The sequence below is a fragment of the Musa acuminata genome, chromosome BXJ3-3 (assembly GCF_036884655.1).
Source record: "Musa acuminata AAA Group cultivar baxijiao chromosome BXJ3-3, Cavendish_Baxijiao_AAA, whole genome shotgun sequence".
In the NCBI taxonomy this organism is placed as follows: Eukaryota; Viridiplantae; Streptophyta; class Magnoliopsida; order Zingiberales; family Musaceae; genus Musa; species Musa acuminata.
In genome coordinates, this window is record NC_088351.1 from 28,423,905 (window position 1) to 28,442,844 (window position 18,940).

The window sequence follows — 18,940 nt, forward strand, 5'->3', positions numbered from 1 at the left end:
TTGAAAAGAATAAAAAAAAAAAATAGAGTAGAAGTGAACTTACTTGACAAGTTATACTCCAACATCTTCACATGCCGCTAAGAAAACAAAAGGTACATCAGGTAGTCTTCTACAGAATCAGAATAAAACTAAAGAAAAAATAATTGACACTCAATTGATTTACATGCTATGCTATTCAATTCTATCACAGGACAGGCGTTAACAGGGAAGATTAAAGGGAAAAAAAAAAAGGAGTTAAATAACTCCATAGCACAAAATTCAACATTTACCAGGAACCAACCATGTTGGACAAATGTAATGTTTAGCTTATGCATCTGAAATTCCAGACACGGCATTTAAATATAGCCTGGGCTGCAGCGGGTGCATAACTTGAATCATTACTGTCTGTAATCAAGAAAGATGCACTGATTATAAAAGTTTGGAATATCTTATCATCTTACATCTTTGTAAGATAGCTAATAAATGAAATTAAATACAAGTCTTGAGTAGATTGAGGGGGTAAATGAATGGGATATAAACCATCTGTAAAAAATAATGAGAATATATTTTACATTCTATGATACAGATTGCAATCTATAATTGTCCGCAGTGTCATAATATGGTGCCTAGCAACCACAGGTGCATGAAGAACAAATAAGCCATGAGCCCTAGCCTTGCTTCAGGCCGGCGCATCAGCATCTGACCCCCCGACACCCTGAGAAAGTGATAAGCATGAAATTGAGTGACATTATATTTTTAGCAAATACAACTTGCATCTGCCAGTGAAAGAAATATGTGGCTTGCAGGCAGAGTAACACATTGATGAACTCTCCTTGATAACAATTACCATGAGAAGTTGATTGTGATAAGAAAATGTTGGAAAGCAAGAAAGGAGTTGCCTTGTACTCACATGCTCTAGGTAATTACAATCAAATCTAAAAAATTAATTATCTTAAAACTTCTGTACCTTTTTTTTAACTCGAGTAAATTACACCACTAGCTCTTGAACTTTTGGGTAAATTAATTGGGTCCATAGCTTTTGATTTTTCACAAATGATTTCAAAAAATTTAATTAACTTTTCAATTAAATCAATTATATATATAAAAATATATACAAATTACACACACACACACACACACACACACACATATATATATATATATGTTGTGGCAAGCTAAGCCTTGTTGCACAACCAGGTCAATTTCCCATTCAAGGCTAATTGATAGAGTTGATGGTAGTATTTGACTGAACCAATTAAAATTTAGGGAGTGGATCAAGAAAAACTCAAGTTTACACAATTAACAAAGCACAAACTTAAGGATAGTGAAAAATTAACCTTCTAACTGATTTTCAGACAATTCAATAACCCATTCTAAGCAATACTTGCTCCAAAGAAATCACAAGCAACAGTAATTTTCCTTGTATATTAGACAACACAAACAATAAGGTAGTTTAAGGTATTAAAGATGCTTTATTTAATGTATATGCTTTACTAGTTTAGAAGATAACTAAGAAGGTCTAGAATGACACATGTAAATGGCAGTAAATTAATAAAGAGAAGGTAATATAGCTGCCTAAATTGGAAAAATATCAGACTGCAAGCACGTAGATAAATATGCTATTTTACACTTCAAGATAAATGCATTAGAGCAATTTCCTTGTTTTGGGATATGACCAGCAAAGGAAACAAGACCAGCATGGCACCAGAAAAATGAAAGATATCAACTAATAACTCACCAAATACCATCAATTCTATCTGCAATCAACTTCCCTTGCTTTGGGATTAGACCAGAAGTATTCAAAGATTTGAACACATGACCTGTTCAAGACAAAACAAGTACAAACAAGTACAATGTTTTAGACTTATATTTGGGTTAGTACAAGTATTTGAGAAGCTAGCAATGTCAAACCTTTAGCATCTGCCTCCTGGGCAGCAATCAAACGATCAGATTCTGAATCAATGTTTAAAACAAGATGGTCATTCGACCCCTTCCGCATTGTTCTCAATTGGGCAGCAGTTGAAGCAGTTGATGTTGTGCTCTTTCCCAGTGGTCCCTACAAAAATACTCATGCAAGTTCAAAATAATGACTTTAACTACATCCTAGATGATCCTTGAAAGAGATCATCTTCCCTGTTCTTTTTGGTAATTTCTTTAGGCATTTGACATGAAATATAAGATTCTCTGACAGCAACACTACATCATAAGCATAATATGTTTATCACAACTCCATTATAGGAAAGCTAACATATCTGATGTTTTAGGACTGAGGAAGAGGACATAACTCAGTAGAGGTTGTAAAGTAATTAAGCTTCACTAAGAAACTATAGCCTTGACAGGAGATCTAGAAAATGATTAGGGCCTCTTTAATATGTATGATCTTCTTTATGTATGAAAAGGTTAACTAGAACCTAATATCAGAGACTTACTTCAAAATGTTGTTTTATGTAGGACAATAGCTTCACAGGAAATGAACAAGAAATTGATGTCTTCTACATTTTTAAGCTTTTTGCTGTGTATGTCATTTAATTAAAAGGGCCTGCAAAAGTCGTACTCACTGTTCATGCTTTTTATGAATCTGCACATGCAACTATGCAAAAATGATAAAAAAAAATAAAAATTTAAGGAGATTAAAAGGAAATGTTTGCTAAATATCCACATTCACATTTAGTCTCAAGTCTAAAACATTGAAAGCATCATGCACACAACCTATGTTTTAAGACGTGCAGTGCCAACATCCAAAATCAAGACGTCTGATTAAGCCCTTGACTTCTAATTGTCTAGCCACTACCACTATGCAATCCATAAAAAATTCGATCCATGTAAACTTTAAATCCTTTACACTCGTGATACAGCTCCTGAACATGTATCCTAGTGCAGCCCAAGATGGGGTGCGGGCTCTATTTTACATAAGATATATACTAACAAGTCCTGTAGACATTTAATTCAAGGTCTTGAATGCTTGCAATTACCAGCTATGGTCTTCATGTAGCTAAGATATAGTACGATTTGCAATTTACAAATCAAGGAAACAAAGAGGGATTGTGAATATTACCACATCTTCAATTTCAGATATCTCTGAACCAACTGCTGCTGGTGTTGATTCAAGAAAGGTCCTTTCTTTTGTTATCTCCTGCTGTCCACTCTGAGCATGAATTGAATTCTCAAGAATCTTTACCTTCTCTGACAAGTCATCAATAAGAGTATCTTTTGATTGCAATTCAGATCCTAGTTCTTGTGCTCTAGATTTTAAATTCTCAAATTCCAAGTTTGAGGCTGTTGTCAATCTCTCCAACATTGACAGGAGCTGTTTTACACTTACAGGTTTCTGATCTTGGAGTGCATCATATCCCCCTAAACTCCTTATAATTCTCTCCAAGCCACCAGTCATTTCCAATAACTCATTCTTCCTCAGTTCCAATTCCTGACTATTGATGTTCATGGTTTCAGCTGCCTCCCTCAGATACTCAATTTCACGCACATGGGATGAAAGAATCAACTGCATATCATCCTTTTCGTCATTCAAGTTATTCATCTTCTGCTGCATATCAATGACTTTATCAACTATAAAAAAGAGTTTCTCTACAGGACTTGAGAAGCAAACTTCAGAAGACCCAAGTTCTGTCTCATCAAAAGGAATTTCTAACTTATTTACTTTATCCATCAGGGTATTTATTTGGCTTTCTGACAATTCTTGGCCACTGATTCCTGAATGACAAAGAGATAAAGGGAACAAGAATTATAAAGGAAGACAAGACAAACATCTAGAAGAAAACCTGAATCATACGAGTTACCTCTGTCTGTGGCCTTCCGCATTGACAAAATTTCTTCTTCTTTGTCCCTCAACCTGTCCTCTTTGGCTTGATAAGTCTCTATCTTATTTTTCATCTCATTGCATAACTCATTCAATTCTTCAAGATCCCTCTCCAATGTAGAAACTCTTTCTTGTTGGAGCATCTGCTCTTGAACAGCAGCTTTAGCAGTTGATTCAGCTTCTTTCAGTTTGTTTTTAATATCATCTTCGTATTTTAACCAGACTTTCTTTGCATCTGATAATTCTTCAATCTGATCCTTGATTCTCTTGGCTGCAAGTAATAAACCTTCAGCTGCCTTAGCATAATGACCAGAATCCATGTCCTCTAGTCCATCAGTAAAAGCTTCCTTCTCTGAGGTAGAGGCAGAATCACTTGAATCATTGAATTCTACAAGTTCTCGTGTAGCATCAACACATGCAGAGAAAAGTGTCATCACCCCCTTTTGTAAAGTAACCAGTTTTGCTTGTTGAGCCTCATTATGAGCTTCTAGTTTGTGTACATCAAACATCAAGGACTCGCTATATTCAAGAATATAGACAAATTTGTTTCTAGTAGCTTCCAAAGCTTCCAATACACCTGCAATATGCTCATCCAGACCTTTGCAGAAATCTTCAAAACTGCTGCCAAGAAACTCAGCTCGAGCGTGCAGCCCTCCAATAATCGTAGTCCAGTATAAAGCATCTACATTTTCAGCCACACTTTCCTTGAATTGCATAGCTCTGTTGCTCTTGAAGTCCTCAAATCTTGGTGAAGAAGAAATCTTTCTAAATGCAGGGTCATGCTGATGAAGAACATATCAATAGATTGATCAGATCAAATTTTCGATGCTTCCCATAAAGAAAAAAGAAGATAATAGTTGAGACTCTTTTTGGATTATGGAAGGTTAAGATAAATCAAGAGAAAAAGAAAAAAAGTGAAAAGGCAGCACTTGAACAAATCAGAAGCCAGAAGTTCCAAAGAAGCACACAAATGATTGGTATTATATTCGCAAGGTTTGAAAAAGTTAAATTTATTTATTGAATATCTTTGTTTCATTTACCAAGAAATCATATCAATTGAACATAATACAAATGTGCAATTCTGCCTGTACTTGAGAACTGAAGTTTACTTTTTAATGGAAAACAATAGTACATGTTTTACTGATATCTGTGTGGACCATTTTATAACAGTGGTGATATGATCATAACCTAACATGAACATCATATAATCATGCTCAACCAGAGCTTCAGCTTTGTCTATCTCCATCAATGTTTTAAACACTGTTTCTAGAAAACATACATGAATCTTATCGGACCAATGTGTACTGGTTTTATGGTAAAGTATGTATTGGTACACCATAAAAAATAATAAGAAATTGTTTAATATGTTAGTAACAACCTTTATGGTAAATACACCAGTATACTAGTATGCTATCAGGTTGGCACAGGTAATCGGCATAACAGAAGATTAGAAACCATGATCTCCATTAACCCACCTACATATTTTAGCTGTTGAGCCAAAGAAAGCAAATGATGGTGCAAAATATAATATTGTTCATTCTTAATGACCATATACATGAAAATGTTACAGTTACTATAAACAACAGATTAATGGTCAAAATCACTGCCTTCATGGACATCATCATAAGCAATGATTATTCGGTGTCATGATTACGTTGCTTTTCTGCAACCTCCTTATCTATGAGAGGCTATGTGTGTCGACCCTCTTCAATTCCCACATGGGTGGAAGCCTTGGACACCATTGTAATGATTATATTGTGATATGAAGACTATCTAAAGAAAATCAATCAAATGGAGCTATAGTCCTTGCAAATTAATTCTCATAAATTTTTAGCTATTGTTCGAGAAATATCTACAATCAAATGAAAACCCTGTCAAAAAAACAAGATCTAATGGCTCTTCAAATATTTTCTTTTGAATAGTCCCCACCTACAAAATGCAACCCTTGGCATCTTCATTCACTCAATCTCTCTCTTGAATGGGCAGAATATAATAATGCTAAAAACCTGGGGACGAACAAAGTCATGTTATGAATTATACACGAAAGAGACATAAACAACCCAAATCATGCAATCACTACCTAGAGCATGAATAAGAGGAAAAGTTACACAGATAATAGACCACTTATTACAAATCAACAAAAGCAATTTAGCATGTCAAGACTCAGCATTTAACCTAAAAAGGAATCAGTATCGCAGGTGTCCCACACTGCATAACTAGCTAGCTTTTTATCAGTATAAAGTATTTAAAAGATAGAGTAATTTCAAGATGGAAGGAATACTAGTAAGAAATGATAGAGAATACCTATAGGAACTACTAGTAACAGGTAAATACGTATTGGAACTACAACTAACTAACAAAAAATCACAGGTACCTCCAAGCTAGGATGAACATGTATCCCCTTCGAAGCAAAGTGATCATGAATATTCTGAATAATATCATCCATTTTTCTTAACCCTTCAATCTTTTTGTTGAACTGTTCAGCTATCATTGAAAAAATACTGTCATCCTTTATAAACATATGCAAGTGTCCAAGTTGACTATTCAACTCAGCTGAATAGTTCTCCATAGTGCTGTGAGTTCTTGTCAACTCTTCCTTGCATTCAACCAACTTAGCATTCAATTCAACTATCTCCTGTTTGCTATTGGCTTCCAACTGGTTCCTGTCAGAGTTCAGTTGAGCAATATCCCTTTCTGCCACTGCTAATGCATCTTCAAGTGATTTTATGGTAGCATAAGCCTCTGACAACTTACTACCCTTTGAAAAACTATCCTCTCTGAGCTTCTCCAACTCTTGCTCAACAGAAACTTTGTCAAGTTGGATGACACTCTTTTCTTCAGCAATAAAAGAAACATGTTTTTCTGCCTTGGACAAGTCATCCTCTAATGACTTTATAGTTGCAAAGGCATCAGCTAACCTACCAGCCTGCAAATTAGCTTCCTCTTTTAGTTTATCAAGTTCTTGTAGTGCATTTTTCTTTTCAAGTTCTGATTCATGGATGTGCTCAGCAATCCAGTTAACCTTTTCCAATGGCTCTTCAGTAACATAAACAGGAGGAAGAGCAATTGTTTCTATAGAGGTAACTAAATCGTTTAATATGGTTCTGCTCTCATGCAAGTTATGTAGGCTTTGATCCCTTTCATTCTTCAAGGTAACAATATCTTCCTCTAGCTTCTCGGTGTGTGCTGATGAACACCTGATTTGCTCTTGGTAATTATTAATGGTGGAATCTTTTAGCTGCAGTTCATGCTTTAGCTTCTCAATTTCAGATGTTTTTTCCTCCAGGGAGAGTTTGAAGCCTTCACGTTCTTGCACCAAACCCTTCCCTTTCTTCACAGCCATGGATAGCTTCTCCCTAAGCAGAGAAGACTTTTCCTCAGCTCGCTCAAGCTCTTTCTGTACAGAGGCCTTCTCATTTTTCAAAACAATCAATTCATTCGACAACTTCTCCAGCTCCTCTGACAACCCTATCATGGCAGATCTATCAATCATTTCATCTTCAAGAATCTTCTCATACAATTTCAGTTCCTGATCTGTTACATATATTGCCTTCTGCATCCTTTCAAAATGTTTAATCTCAGTGAGAGATGAATTCATCCTTTCATTGATCTTAATCATGCATTTATCTATTATTGTACTTGTATCAACAGGAAGTTGGTCATCCAATGTGGTTTCAGATAATTCCAGTAGTGCTTTCATCAACCCAGCTTTATCAGAAGAAAGCATAGACAAGTTTTGAACATTCTCTTCATATTTTCGTTTTAAGACTTCATGTTCATTATGAAGAGTCTCTTTTTCTAACTTTTCTTCCAGAAGAGATGATTCCAGGTGATCAATTTCCTTGTGCATCTCAAACATTTCTGATTCATGTGATGCTGCAGCATGCCGGGCACCACTAATTTCATCCTGCAGCTTAATTATATCGTCCTTAGCATGGGTAATTGCATTCACAAGCCAATTAATTTGAGAATCTAATTCTCTAGGTGAAACATCTTCTGGTAATTCAACAGAAGATATGGCATCTCTGATTTTTTTATTCTCCATGATAATGATATCTGCAACATTTTTTTGGTTCACAAACCACCTTACTTTGTCAGTGATCTCCATTGAAAGCACTTCCTGTGGTGTATCTGTCTGTGACATAATTTCTTCTATTTCCGTAAGATAATTATCCCTTTGTGAAAGTGAGTCCTGGAGAGAAGTAACCAAATTACATGTTGCATTCATATCCTCAACACTAGCTTTAACAGTCTCCAAGTCATCAGTTTTCTGTTGCAATTCTTCGAAGCACTTCTCAAGTTCACTCATCTTCTCCGATAATAAATGCTTTAACTCCTCAAGGCTGGCTTCTGTAGCTTGTAAAGTCTCTGATTTCTGTTGCAACTCCTCCATGCATTTCTCTAACTCACTTGTCTTTTCAGCCAAGGACTGCTTCAATGAGTCACGGTGTTGAACCAATGATTTGCCCTTCGTCACCGCAATACTTAGCTTTTCTTTTGCTACCACCAGCTTGTTCTCTGCCTGCTCAAGTGCTGCCTTAGTTTTGTTTGTTTCCAAATTAGCAGATTCTAAATTCTCTCTCATGCTCTCTATCTGTTCAACAAGTTTCCCATTCTCTTCCTCAAGTGTAACCATTTTCTCTTGAAAATAAGCCTCTTTTCTCTTCATTTCAAATAACTCCTCATGAGCGAAACTGAAAACATTGTCCAACTCATTGTTCCCTGTGGCTGCAAATGCAGGCCCAACCTCTAATAAGCATTGTTGAAGTTGCTGAATCTCAGATAAGAACTGACGATGCTTTTCTATTAACAACAACGTCTTCTTCTCAGCAAGAAAAATATTATTGGCAGGAGAATCCTCAGCAGATACATGTTCTTGCCCAACCACAGATGCAAGGGATTCAAGTATTCTTTTGGTAACAACATCAGTAGACTCTTTCTTAGTCTCTGACCAGATCTCCCTAAGCGAACCAAGGTAAGAGACAACAACATCATGAGACACAGAAGATTTCAAGGCTTTAACATTGAGATCCTCAATTTCTTGGTCTTTGGCATTTAAAGCAGCATAAAGTTCCGGCATTATTCTTTCAGAATTTATCCTCTTATCCAGAATGCCTTTTAGATCAACTAAAAATTTGAAACAATCATCCAACATTGAGTGCAATGGTGCGGGGGAGGACAATATCCTATCCCCGCTTCCACTGGTTTCAAGATGAGACTGACTATCTGACTCATCCTTGTTTGCAACAAGTAAAGAATTGCGAGCCAAGATGTCTTGAAGGCTTTGCCGAAGGCTGACAACTTCCTTCCCAAAAATCTCTCTTTCTTCCTGAATCAAGAGTAGTCTTAGGTTTTCTACTTATAAGGATTCGACCAGATCACACAGATCGAAGAAGCACCTAACCTTATACTTCCGGCATTCAACCATGGTGTCCTCGAGTCGAGCCTGAACCCTGGCAAGATCATCGGCGACCAATCTGTCAGCCGAACTCTCCCCAATCTCGATCACCGCTATCGACTCCTCCAGCCCGGAACTCCGTGCGGAAGCCATGCCCAGCTGATCCGAAGCGTCTTCGAAAGTCTCCTCCCTCCCAGATTCATCCGTGGGCTCCTGCATCGACCCATCGATATTAACCAGGATGCCACTGTCGGGATCCCGTCGAGGCCTCCTGGAGTCCTTCATCACAAACAGTACAGCTCAATCGCGCGATCCGGAGTCGAAAGAAGATCCCGACTTTAACCTAAAAATAACGATCCAAAGCCAGTACCTGATCCGGATTCTCAGGGAGCTCCACGAGCACGCCATCGCTGCTACCGCTCTCGTCCGATGACTGTTGGGCGTTGCTGGGCGACCCAGGATCGTAGGGTTGCGAGCCCTCCGCGCCGCTAATCGGCTTCTGCTCATCGCCTCTGAAGCTCGAATCAGCACTGCTCGAGGGCTTGGGGGAGGAATCGGTGTCCGAGTTGCCCGGCATTATTCAAAGATCCCGAAGTCTCGCCAATCCCGGCTCCAATTGAAAGAAACGATCAAATCAAAAACAGGAAAAGCTGCAATCACGTTGGAATTCAGAGAGCGGTAGATCCACTGGAATATGACGAAATCGAACTGAATTCGGGGTATTGGGAAGAATTGGAGAATTGGGGAAGGAGGACACCCTAACGCACGGAGAGACGGCGCGTCATACGGAGATGTAATTGGGAAGCGTTACATCGAATCGACGACGACGGACGGGGATTTGGGGGGAGGAAGGCGGGCGGGGAGAGAGAGAGGGTGTGCGGTGTGGTGTGCCTTCGCATGGCGAATAGATTAATCGAAGCCAGCGCAATGGACGAAATGTGGGCGGTGCCAGTCGAGGCGCCGGCGCTTCTTCGAGTGGACCCCATCGATCGATGGCCCTCATTTCCTACCTTCTTCTTCATTGGAGAGAGGTCGTCGGCCCAAGTAAAAGTCACTGGTGCGGTTGTTCCGGGTATGTGACGCATGGAACGGCGGGGTGGGTTTCCAAACATGGCGCATACACCCAATTCTGCGACGGAATAATCACTGGCTGGATCCAGTGGGGACCACGCGGCGTCCACCTTAACGATTGGTCGTAGGACGCCCTACAGAGAGCATTCATCTCCCTCCCCGCAACTCCAGAAATCACTATATTTGGTCCCTTCCGCAGAGGGAGCGGAGCGGCTCCGCGGTTCCGTTACCGCCTTTCGCAAACTCCTCTCGCTTTCTCTCTCTCTCTCCCTCCCTCCCTTCCCTAATCATCTCATCACTACTGCGGTCATAACGAGCTAGAGAGACGTGAGGGGGTCTGAAATCATTTCGCTCGTAGTACGTATTCCGACACTTGTTCAGATTTCAGTTATTTCTCTCTAATCTGCCAACAACGCGCGTCCATTTGATGCTTTATGTTTTCGATGAGTTTGATGAGAAGTTCTAGCTGCTTTTCTTTTCCGTGGAAGTGAAAAGGAATGATTTCGTTTGCCGATTTGCCTCTTCCTTTTTCGCATCTTGAAGCTTTCGGTGAATGAGTCATGAACATCGTTAGTAAAAAGATGGGTCAAGATCAGAGGTCGTAGCTCATGATGGGGATAAAAAGAGGAATAACCTTTGTATAGGAACAAATACTAGAAGACCAAAATACGCAGCGAAATAAAATGAAAATACAATCAAACAGAACACCAAGATATACGTGGAAAACCCCTTCAATGTGAAGGGTAAAAACCACGGGGCAAACTAGAGATAATCCACTATGAGAATAATGAATATACAAATCTCAATCTCTTGCCCAAAACCCTAGCAACAACCACAAGAGAATAACTGGGATACAAGGATCACGTCACTGCCCACAATATCTAAAACCTCCCCAAGTAATCACAGCAAGAGTCTACTGTAGATTTGATCTAACCTGAGATGAGAACACTGCTAGATGATTGTGAACAGTCTCTCTGCGTTGTCCTTGTCTTCTTCCCTTTCTTTCTCTTCCTTTTCTGCCTTGATCTCCTTCTTCTCTTTGGAATCTCGTGGCTCCAAAGATCTGCCTCGTTGCTGCCTTTTTATAGCCTTAATCTGCCTCTAAAACGCAGCCACCACACCCCCCTAATCTTAATTAGAGTTAGGTTAAGAGAGGGTGTGGGCTGTGGGCTGATAAAGCCCACATGGGCTGAATATGGGCCATCAGCCCAACAACCTCCCCCTTCAGCCCATAAGGGAGGCTGTCCCATGACTCCTCAATGTGAAGCCATGCCGACCAACTGTCGGCATATCTCCTGTCTTTCTTTTGGTAAGGTCTTCGTCAACATGTCTGCTCCGTTGTCATCTGTATGAATTTTCTGAAGCTGCAACTGCTTCTCTTCAAATACATTTCGAATCCAGTGGTATCTGACATCTATATGCTTTGACTTGGAATGAAACATTGGGTTCTTACATAAATGGATGGCACTATGGCTGTCACAATGCACCACATAATTTTCCTGTTTCAGCCCCAATTCTTGTAAGAATTCTTTCATCCATAACATTTCTTTGCATACCTCTGTAGCAGCAATATATTCTGCTTCTGTGGTGGAGAGAGCAATACACCTTTGTAACCTGGATTGCCATGACACAGCTCCCCCTGCAAAAGTAAGTACATAACCTGAAGTAGACTTCCTCGTATCTATATCTCTGGCCATATCTGCATCTGTGTAACCTGTCAACACAGGTGGTCCACCTCCAAAGCTTAAACAAACCTTAGAGCTCCCTCTGAGATATCTAAAAATCCACTTCACCGCTGCCCAGTGCTCTTTGCCTGGATTTGCAAGAAATCTGCTAGTAACACCCACTACATATGCGATGTCTGGCCTCGTACATACCATTGCATACATTAAACTTCCAACTGCTGAAGCATAAGGAACCTTTTGCATTTTCTCCTTCTCCTCATCACTTGACGGACTCTGTTCTGAGCACAACTTGAAGTGACCTGCAAGAGGAGAACCAACTGGCTTAGCATTGCTCATACTGAATCTTTCCAATACCTTCTCGATGTATTTCTCCTGTGACAACCAAATCTTCTTGTTTTTCCTGTCACGAGAAATCTGCATGCCTAGTATTTGCTTTGCTGGCCCCATGTCCTTCATTGCAAAAGACTCACTCATTTCCTTCTTCAACCTGTCAATTTTAGACTTATCTTTCCCAAGAATAAGCATGTCATCAACATAAAGTAAGAGAATAATAAAATCCTCACCAAACCATTTGATGTACACACAATGATCTGAAGCCGTTCTTTTGTATCCATTTTCTGTCATAAATGAATCAAACTTTCTGTACCACTGTCTTGGAGCTTGCTTTAGCCCATACAAGCTCTTCTTCAACTTGCAGACAAAATTATCTTTACCTTTGACTTTGAAGCCTTCTGGTTGCTCCATATAAATTTTCTCCTCCAAATCACCATGAAGGAAAGTTGTCTTCACATCTAACTGCTCAACCTCCAAGTCCTGGCTAGCAGCAATACCAAGAGCAACACGAATAGAAGACATTTTAACAACAGGAGAAAATATCTCTTCAAAGTCAATACCTTTCTTTTGACCAAAGCCTTTCACAACCAATCTAGCTTTGTACTTTGGTTGAGAACAATATTCTTGAGTCTTCAACCTAAAAACCCACTTGTTCTTCAAGGCCTTCATTCCATTTGGTAGCAGCACCAAATCATAAGTGTGGTTCTTCTGAAGAGCATCCATCTCTTCCTGCATAGCAACTAACCACTTCTCTTTCTGCTCACTCTCAACTGCTTCCTGGTAACTCTCTGGTTCACCTGCATCAGTAAGCATCACATACTCATCTGTAGAGTATCTTCTGGAAGGTTGACGTTGTCTAGAAGATCTTCTCAACTGAGGTTCTGCGGGAACTTGCTCTCCTACTTCTTCTTGCTCAACATGTCCTACAGGTAGATCAATATCAGATTCTACACCATCTTCCTGCATATCTCCCCCATCACCCTGATATACTGGAGGAGTAACTGGGTCACAATCTGCTAATCCTTCTGCAGAAGTCTTGTCTGGTGCCTTCTTCTTCAAATCCTCAAAGGTTTGATCCTCAAAGAAGATCACATCTCTGCTCCTGAACACCTTCTGCTTTTCTGGATCCCAAAGCCTGTAACCAAACTGATCATGTGAGTAACCAAGAAAAATACATTCTTTAGACTTACCATCCAGCTTGGACCTCTCATTATCTGGAACATGTGCAAATGCACGACAACCAAACACTTTCAAATGCCTGTAGGAAACATCTTTCCCTGACCATACATGCTCTGCAACATCACCATCTAGGGCTGTACATGGTGATAAGTTGATCACATCAACTGCAGTCCTCAAAGCCTCATCCCAAAACCTTTTGGGTAGCTTGGCCTGTGAAAGCATACATCTGATCTTTTCCATGATGGTGCGGTTCATCCTCTCTGCAATTGCATTATGCTGAGGTGTACCAGGAACTGTCATCTCATGTTGGATTCCATGTGACCTGCAATAGTCATTAAACAATCCTGTATACTCACCACCATTATCTAATCTTATGCATTTCAATTTTCTTTCTGTCTCCCTTTCAACCCTGGCATGAAACTATTTAAAGACATTAATAACCTGATCTTTGGTCTTCAAAGCATAGGCCCAAACTTTCCTAGAAAAATCATCTATAAAAGTGACAAAATAAAGTGCACCACTTATACCAAGAACATCAACAGATCCACCAGGAGTTTTTGTCCTCAAAGGACCACATACATCTGTATAAACACGGTCTAAGGCATGCATTTTTCTAGACAAAGCAGCACTAGCAAATGAAACTCTATGTTGTTTACCAGCTAAACAATCAATACAAGGGTTCAGATGTATACCTCTGAGATCTGGTAATACCTCTCTCTTGGAAAGAGTTTGCAGCCCCTTCTCGCTCATGTGTCCCAATCGCCTATGCCACAACTCCATACTGAAGTCTTTCTCTGTAGCATTTAACTGCTCACCATAAGCTTTAGCCTGCAACCTGTACAAAGTATGACATTTCTTTCCATTAGCTATAACAAGAGAACCCTTACTGAGTTTCCATTGCCCTTTGTGAAATCTGCTTTCATAGTCTTCATCATCTAGTCTTCCAACTGAAATTAAATTCAGCCTCAAGTCAACCACATGTCTCACATCCTTAAGTACCAACTTGCAGCCAAGGTTGGTCTTTAAATGGATATCACCCATGCCAATGATGTCTGCTGTGCCATAGTTGCCCATCTTGACAACACCAAAGTTTCCAGACCTGTATGTAGCAAAAAACTCCCTCCGAGGTGTAGCATAATAAGAAGCACCTGTGTCAATCACCCACTCAAGATCCTGACACACACAAGAAAAAATATCATCAAAAGGAGACAAAATCAAATAATCACCACCCTGCACTGTAACTGTAGTATTATCCTTTGACTCTGTAGACTCCACTTCTTTTCCCTTTTTCTTGTTCTTCTTAGGTTGCTTACATTGGTTCTTGTAATGTCCTTTCTCACCACAGTTATAGCAAACAATATCTTTTCTTGATCTTGACTTGCTCCTACCCATACGTGAACTGCTTCTGAACTTTGACCTTCCTCTGTTCTCTGAGATAAGTGACTGTGAATCATTCTGAGATGTTGCTGAACTCTTTCTTCTCAACTCCTCATTCAACAAACTGCTTGTTACTTGACTCATAGTGACAATACCATCTGGCGCAGAATTACTGAGGGAAACCACCAGTGTCTCCCAACTTTCTGGTAATGAACTGAGAAGTAACAATGCCTGCAACTCATTATCAAGAGACATTTTCATAAAGGATAACTGGTTAGTAATACTCTGCATTTCATTCAAATGCTCAGCAATAGAAGCACCCTCTCTATATTTTAGGTTCACAAGTTTTCTGATCAAAAAAGCTTTGTTGCCAGCTGTTTTTCTCTCATAGAGACTTTCCAATTTTTTCCAAAGAGAATATGCAGAAATTTCAGTAGAAACATGGTGAAAGACACTATCATCAAGCCACTGTCTAATAAACCCAATTGTTTTTCGATCTAACCTCTTCCACTCATCATCTGTCATAGTTGTAGGTTTTGCACTATCCCCCTGCAAAGGTCCATACAAATCTTTGCAATACAAGAGATCTTCCATTCTTGGTTTCCATATCATCCAATTATTTCCATTTAAACTAATCATGCGAGAAATATTACTGGCCTCCATGTTCAAATACAAAAATTAAATCACCAAAACCCCGCTCTGATACCAGTTGATGGGGATAAAAAGAGGAATAACCTTTGTATAGGAACAAATACTAGAAGACCAAAATACGCAGCGGAATAAAATGGAAACACAATCAAACAGAACACCAAGATATACGTGGAAAACCCCTTCAATGTGAAGGGTAAAAACCACGGGGCAAACTAGAGATAATCAATAATGAATATACAAATCTCAATCTCTTGCCCAAAACCCTAGCAACAACCACAAGAGAATAACTGGGATACAAGGATCACGTCACTGCCCACAATATCTAAAACCTCCCCAAGTAATCACAGCAAGAGTCTACTGTAGATTTGATCTAACCTGAGATGAGAACACTGCTAGATGATTGTGAACAGTCTCTCTGCGTTGTCCTTGTCTTCTTCCCTTTCTTTCTCTTCCTTTTCTGCCTTGATCTCCTTCTTCTCTTTGGAATCTCGTGGCTCCAAAGATCTGCCTCGTTGCTGCCTTTTTATAGCCTTAATCTGCCTCTAAAACGCAGCCACCACACCCCCCTAATCTTAATTAGAGTTAGGTTAAGAGAGGGTGTGGGCTGTGGGCTGATAAAGCTCACATGGGCTGAATATGGGCCATCAACCCAACAGCTCATGGGTGAAGGGTGTTGGGAATTTGCCCTTTAACATGTTATCTTGTGCAAAACAGATTCAAGAAGATAAAGCAACAAGAGATCACCGTTTCTTGGGCCTCGGCTAGGGTAATTTTGTGGGGGAAATTCTTGACGAAGAAAGATCAAACAAAGAAATATAGAAGATTTTAAGAGAGATTAGAAGGGGGAAAAATGAGAGAGAGAGAGAGAGAGAGAGGAGATGAATTCACCAAAATATTTACTCCCATTATCTAATATCCTACTATCAAATAAAGAACCTAAAAATATATATTATTATGGGAAATGGAATCTTTCTTCCGGATGTCTTCATTTAGTTAAAATCCATAATTTTCTATTTGATCAAAAAGGGTTGTATGTTTTCTTTTACATGGTGTTTATTTGGAGATCCTAAAAAAGTATCTTCAGGTAGTGATACTGAATTTTGTACACACTAGAATTTAAGATCCATGGTGAATTTATTTAATGCGTTGATGTGCATCTTTATGAAATTGATCCTGATATGAATGACAGAGATATGATAAGTTTCTCACTTTATCTTTATTCCTTGACTAAAATTATAGTGCTGTAGATTTATTATTTGGATTTGCTTGTACTTGTTTACTGTTGAATTCTAATATTTTCCAGTAATTTTACTCATTTTTCCTGTAATTTCATATTAGGCCCTGACGCAAATAAAATAATTAATTTAATAGGTAGTGCCATGGTGCATTTTTGATTTAGTGAAAAATGTGAGATGTATATGAGTATCAGCTGATGTGTTGACAGAGATGAAAAGGAATGAACTATAGAGTACAAAAATCTTTAACGGAAATCATGTACAATTGGTTCATGTCATTTTGATTATTCAATTTGATTTAAAGTTGATGTTATCAAATTTAAAGACATATCTATTGGCTTTTATTTAATTTTTTTTCCTTCTTGTAGATCATTTCACCTGCTTTTTCCAAATTATATATATATAGGAATTTTGATATTATGCATATATTTTAGGCTAACTTAACTTGTTAGGCATGAAGGTTTCCTTTCATGTAGTGTCCAAAAGGATGATGATACAAACTCTTCCATTAAATATAAGATATAAAGCCTGTTTTTATAAAAAATATTCCCCGAGAAAGTAGTAATACATGCATATAATATCAGTAGAGAGAGAGAATAAAAAGAGTTTATGGATGCTTCTTTAGGAATTCTCCTTCCTTGAAGGAGAAGTCAAATTCAGGATGCTTTCCCTATAAGACAATGCAAATACCAGCTTCATTTTTCTTCAATAAGGAATAATATAACTTTTATTGTTTTATAAATGCACTGTATGTTTGTATAAATATATTTGAGTCTAATATACCATAATTGTTTATTATGTCAATGCCTTTAACAAGACTCAAACTGTAAATAAAATTTCTCTTTTGCTTGCATCACTTATCTAAACAGGTATTGTGGCTATATTTTAGAAGGTTTCTTGCCAACTTATCCAATCAAGATTTTGTATATTATCAAGCAACATTTTGAACAATTTAAGTTATTGAGAAACTAATATGCCTATATTTCCATTGCACAAAGCAAGAAAGAGAGATATACCTAACCCTTCAATCAAACAACTAGTTTTGTTGTTTTAGGTACGTCAACCAGACAACTACAAGATGAAGAGAGAGGGGAGGCAACATGGCATTGTGAGAAGCTCAACTATCCTACCACAAGAGTTCAATCCAAGACGCAAGTCCAAAATAGTCAATTGTGTTGGTGCTTCTCCGACCACCAGATTCTTCACCAAGGCACCATCTAAGCCCCACAACCACTCCAAGTGCACGAGCAAGTGTCGCACTGCAAGGTGTAAGGGCTGCCATTCCAATCCAATGTCCAAGTCCAGGGACAAGGCCAAAGGTGTATATAAGCTAAAATCTTGTGATGTGGTGCTCAATCACCAACTGGTGGCATGGCGGGTGGTCAACGACAGCACAAGTTTGCCGAATTATAAAGTTGCTTCGGCAAGTGAGACCCTCAATCATTTATATGCCGATAGTTTGTGTGAAGGAGAAGATTATGACGATCATAACATGGAGGAAAATCTAGATTACGGCTATGGAGAAGTTTCTCCCGAGACTGTTGACTTGGAGGTGGGATGTAAGGGTGCCAAAGTTGAAAAGGTAGAGCCATTTAGCCCTGACAGTGATGAGGCTGGTGATATGAACTTTTATGTGGTTGGGATGTCCTGGGATTATTCAGATGGAGAATGGCTGGTGGTAGGGGAGATATGAAACTTCACTGAAGCAATTCAAACAGAGAGGAGGTTCTTACCTTGTGTATTCTTCTCCCCTTTTGCTTGCTCAGAACTAGTGTTCAGGACACATATTTCTGGACAAACACTATCGCTGTAATGTGTATCTTCTGTTGGTAAAACTGAAGCAATCTGCCATCAAAGTTAATAATTCAGAGAAAACTAATCTCCGAGTTTGTGCATCTTCTATTGTTTGATTAGAAGAAATTAGGACTTGCCTAGAAATTGCTTGCATGAGAAAGTTGGAAGACTGGCTGTTGAGTAGAAAGCTCAGTGGCAGCTAATAAGTTGTTGCTCTCTGATTAGATCTTGCCAGTGGAACATCATCACAACTCATGCTCAAATATCATCCCCAGTAAATACAAGATTCTGATTGAGCCAAAGGATGATCATCGTACACCAAATAATAAACAGATTGCAGGCAAACCAGTTCCCAGAGCAATCAATCAAAAGACCAGCTGAGACGTCGTGTTAGTACCAAAGCATGTACTAGGATTTGTAGACA

At 38.9% G+C, this 18,940-nt stretch overlaps 2 protein-coding genes across 3 annotated transcripts; one reads left to right on the forward strand and one right to left on the reverse strand.

Annotated features, from left to right (window-relative positions):
• Positions 1 to 381: 381 nt before the first annotated feature.
• Positions 382 to 10,081, reverse strand: LOC103978521 (trans-Golgi network-localized SYP41-interacting protein 1). The gene is made up of 8 exons (XM_009394346.2): positions 9,562 to 10,081; positions 9,198 to 9,470; positions 6,168 to 9,122; positions 3,774 to 4,575; positions 3,035 to 3,687; positions 1,891 to 2,035; positions 1,718 to 1,799; positions 382 to 694 (listed from the first exon to the last, which is right to left on the reverse strand). Exons 1-8 carry the CDS (start codon positions 9,766 to 9,768, stop codon positions 592 to 594), a joined length of 5,220 nt encoding a protein of 1,739 aa, XP_009392621.2. The 5' UTR covers positions 9,769 to 10,081; the 3' UTR covers positions 382 to 591.
• A 371-nt stretch (positions 10,082 to 10,452) lies between these two features.
• Positions 10,453 to 18,578, forward strand: LOC103978519 (uncharacterized). 2 transcript variants are annotated; one of them, XM_009394345.3, is made up of 2 exons: positions 10,453 to 10,619; positions 17,777 to 18,578. In XM_009394345.3, exon 2 carries the CDS (start codon positions 17,801 to 17,803, stop codon positions 18,413 to 18,415), a length of 615 nt encoding a protein of 204 aa, XP_009392620.2. In that variant the 5' UTR covers positions 10,453 to 10,619; positions 17,777 to 17,800; the 3' UTR covers positions 18,416 to 18,578. The 2 variants fall into 2 exon arrangements, with proteins under 2 accessions (XP_009392620.2, XP_009392619.2); XM_009394344.3 differs by having other exon boundaries at positions 10,454 to 10,619; positions 17,763 to 18,578.
• The last annotated feature ends 362 nt before the right edge of the window (positions 18,579 to 18,940 follow it).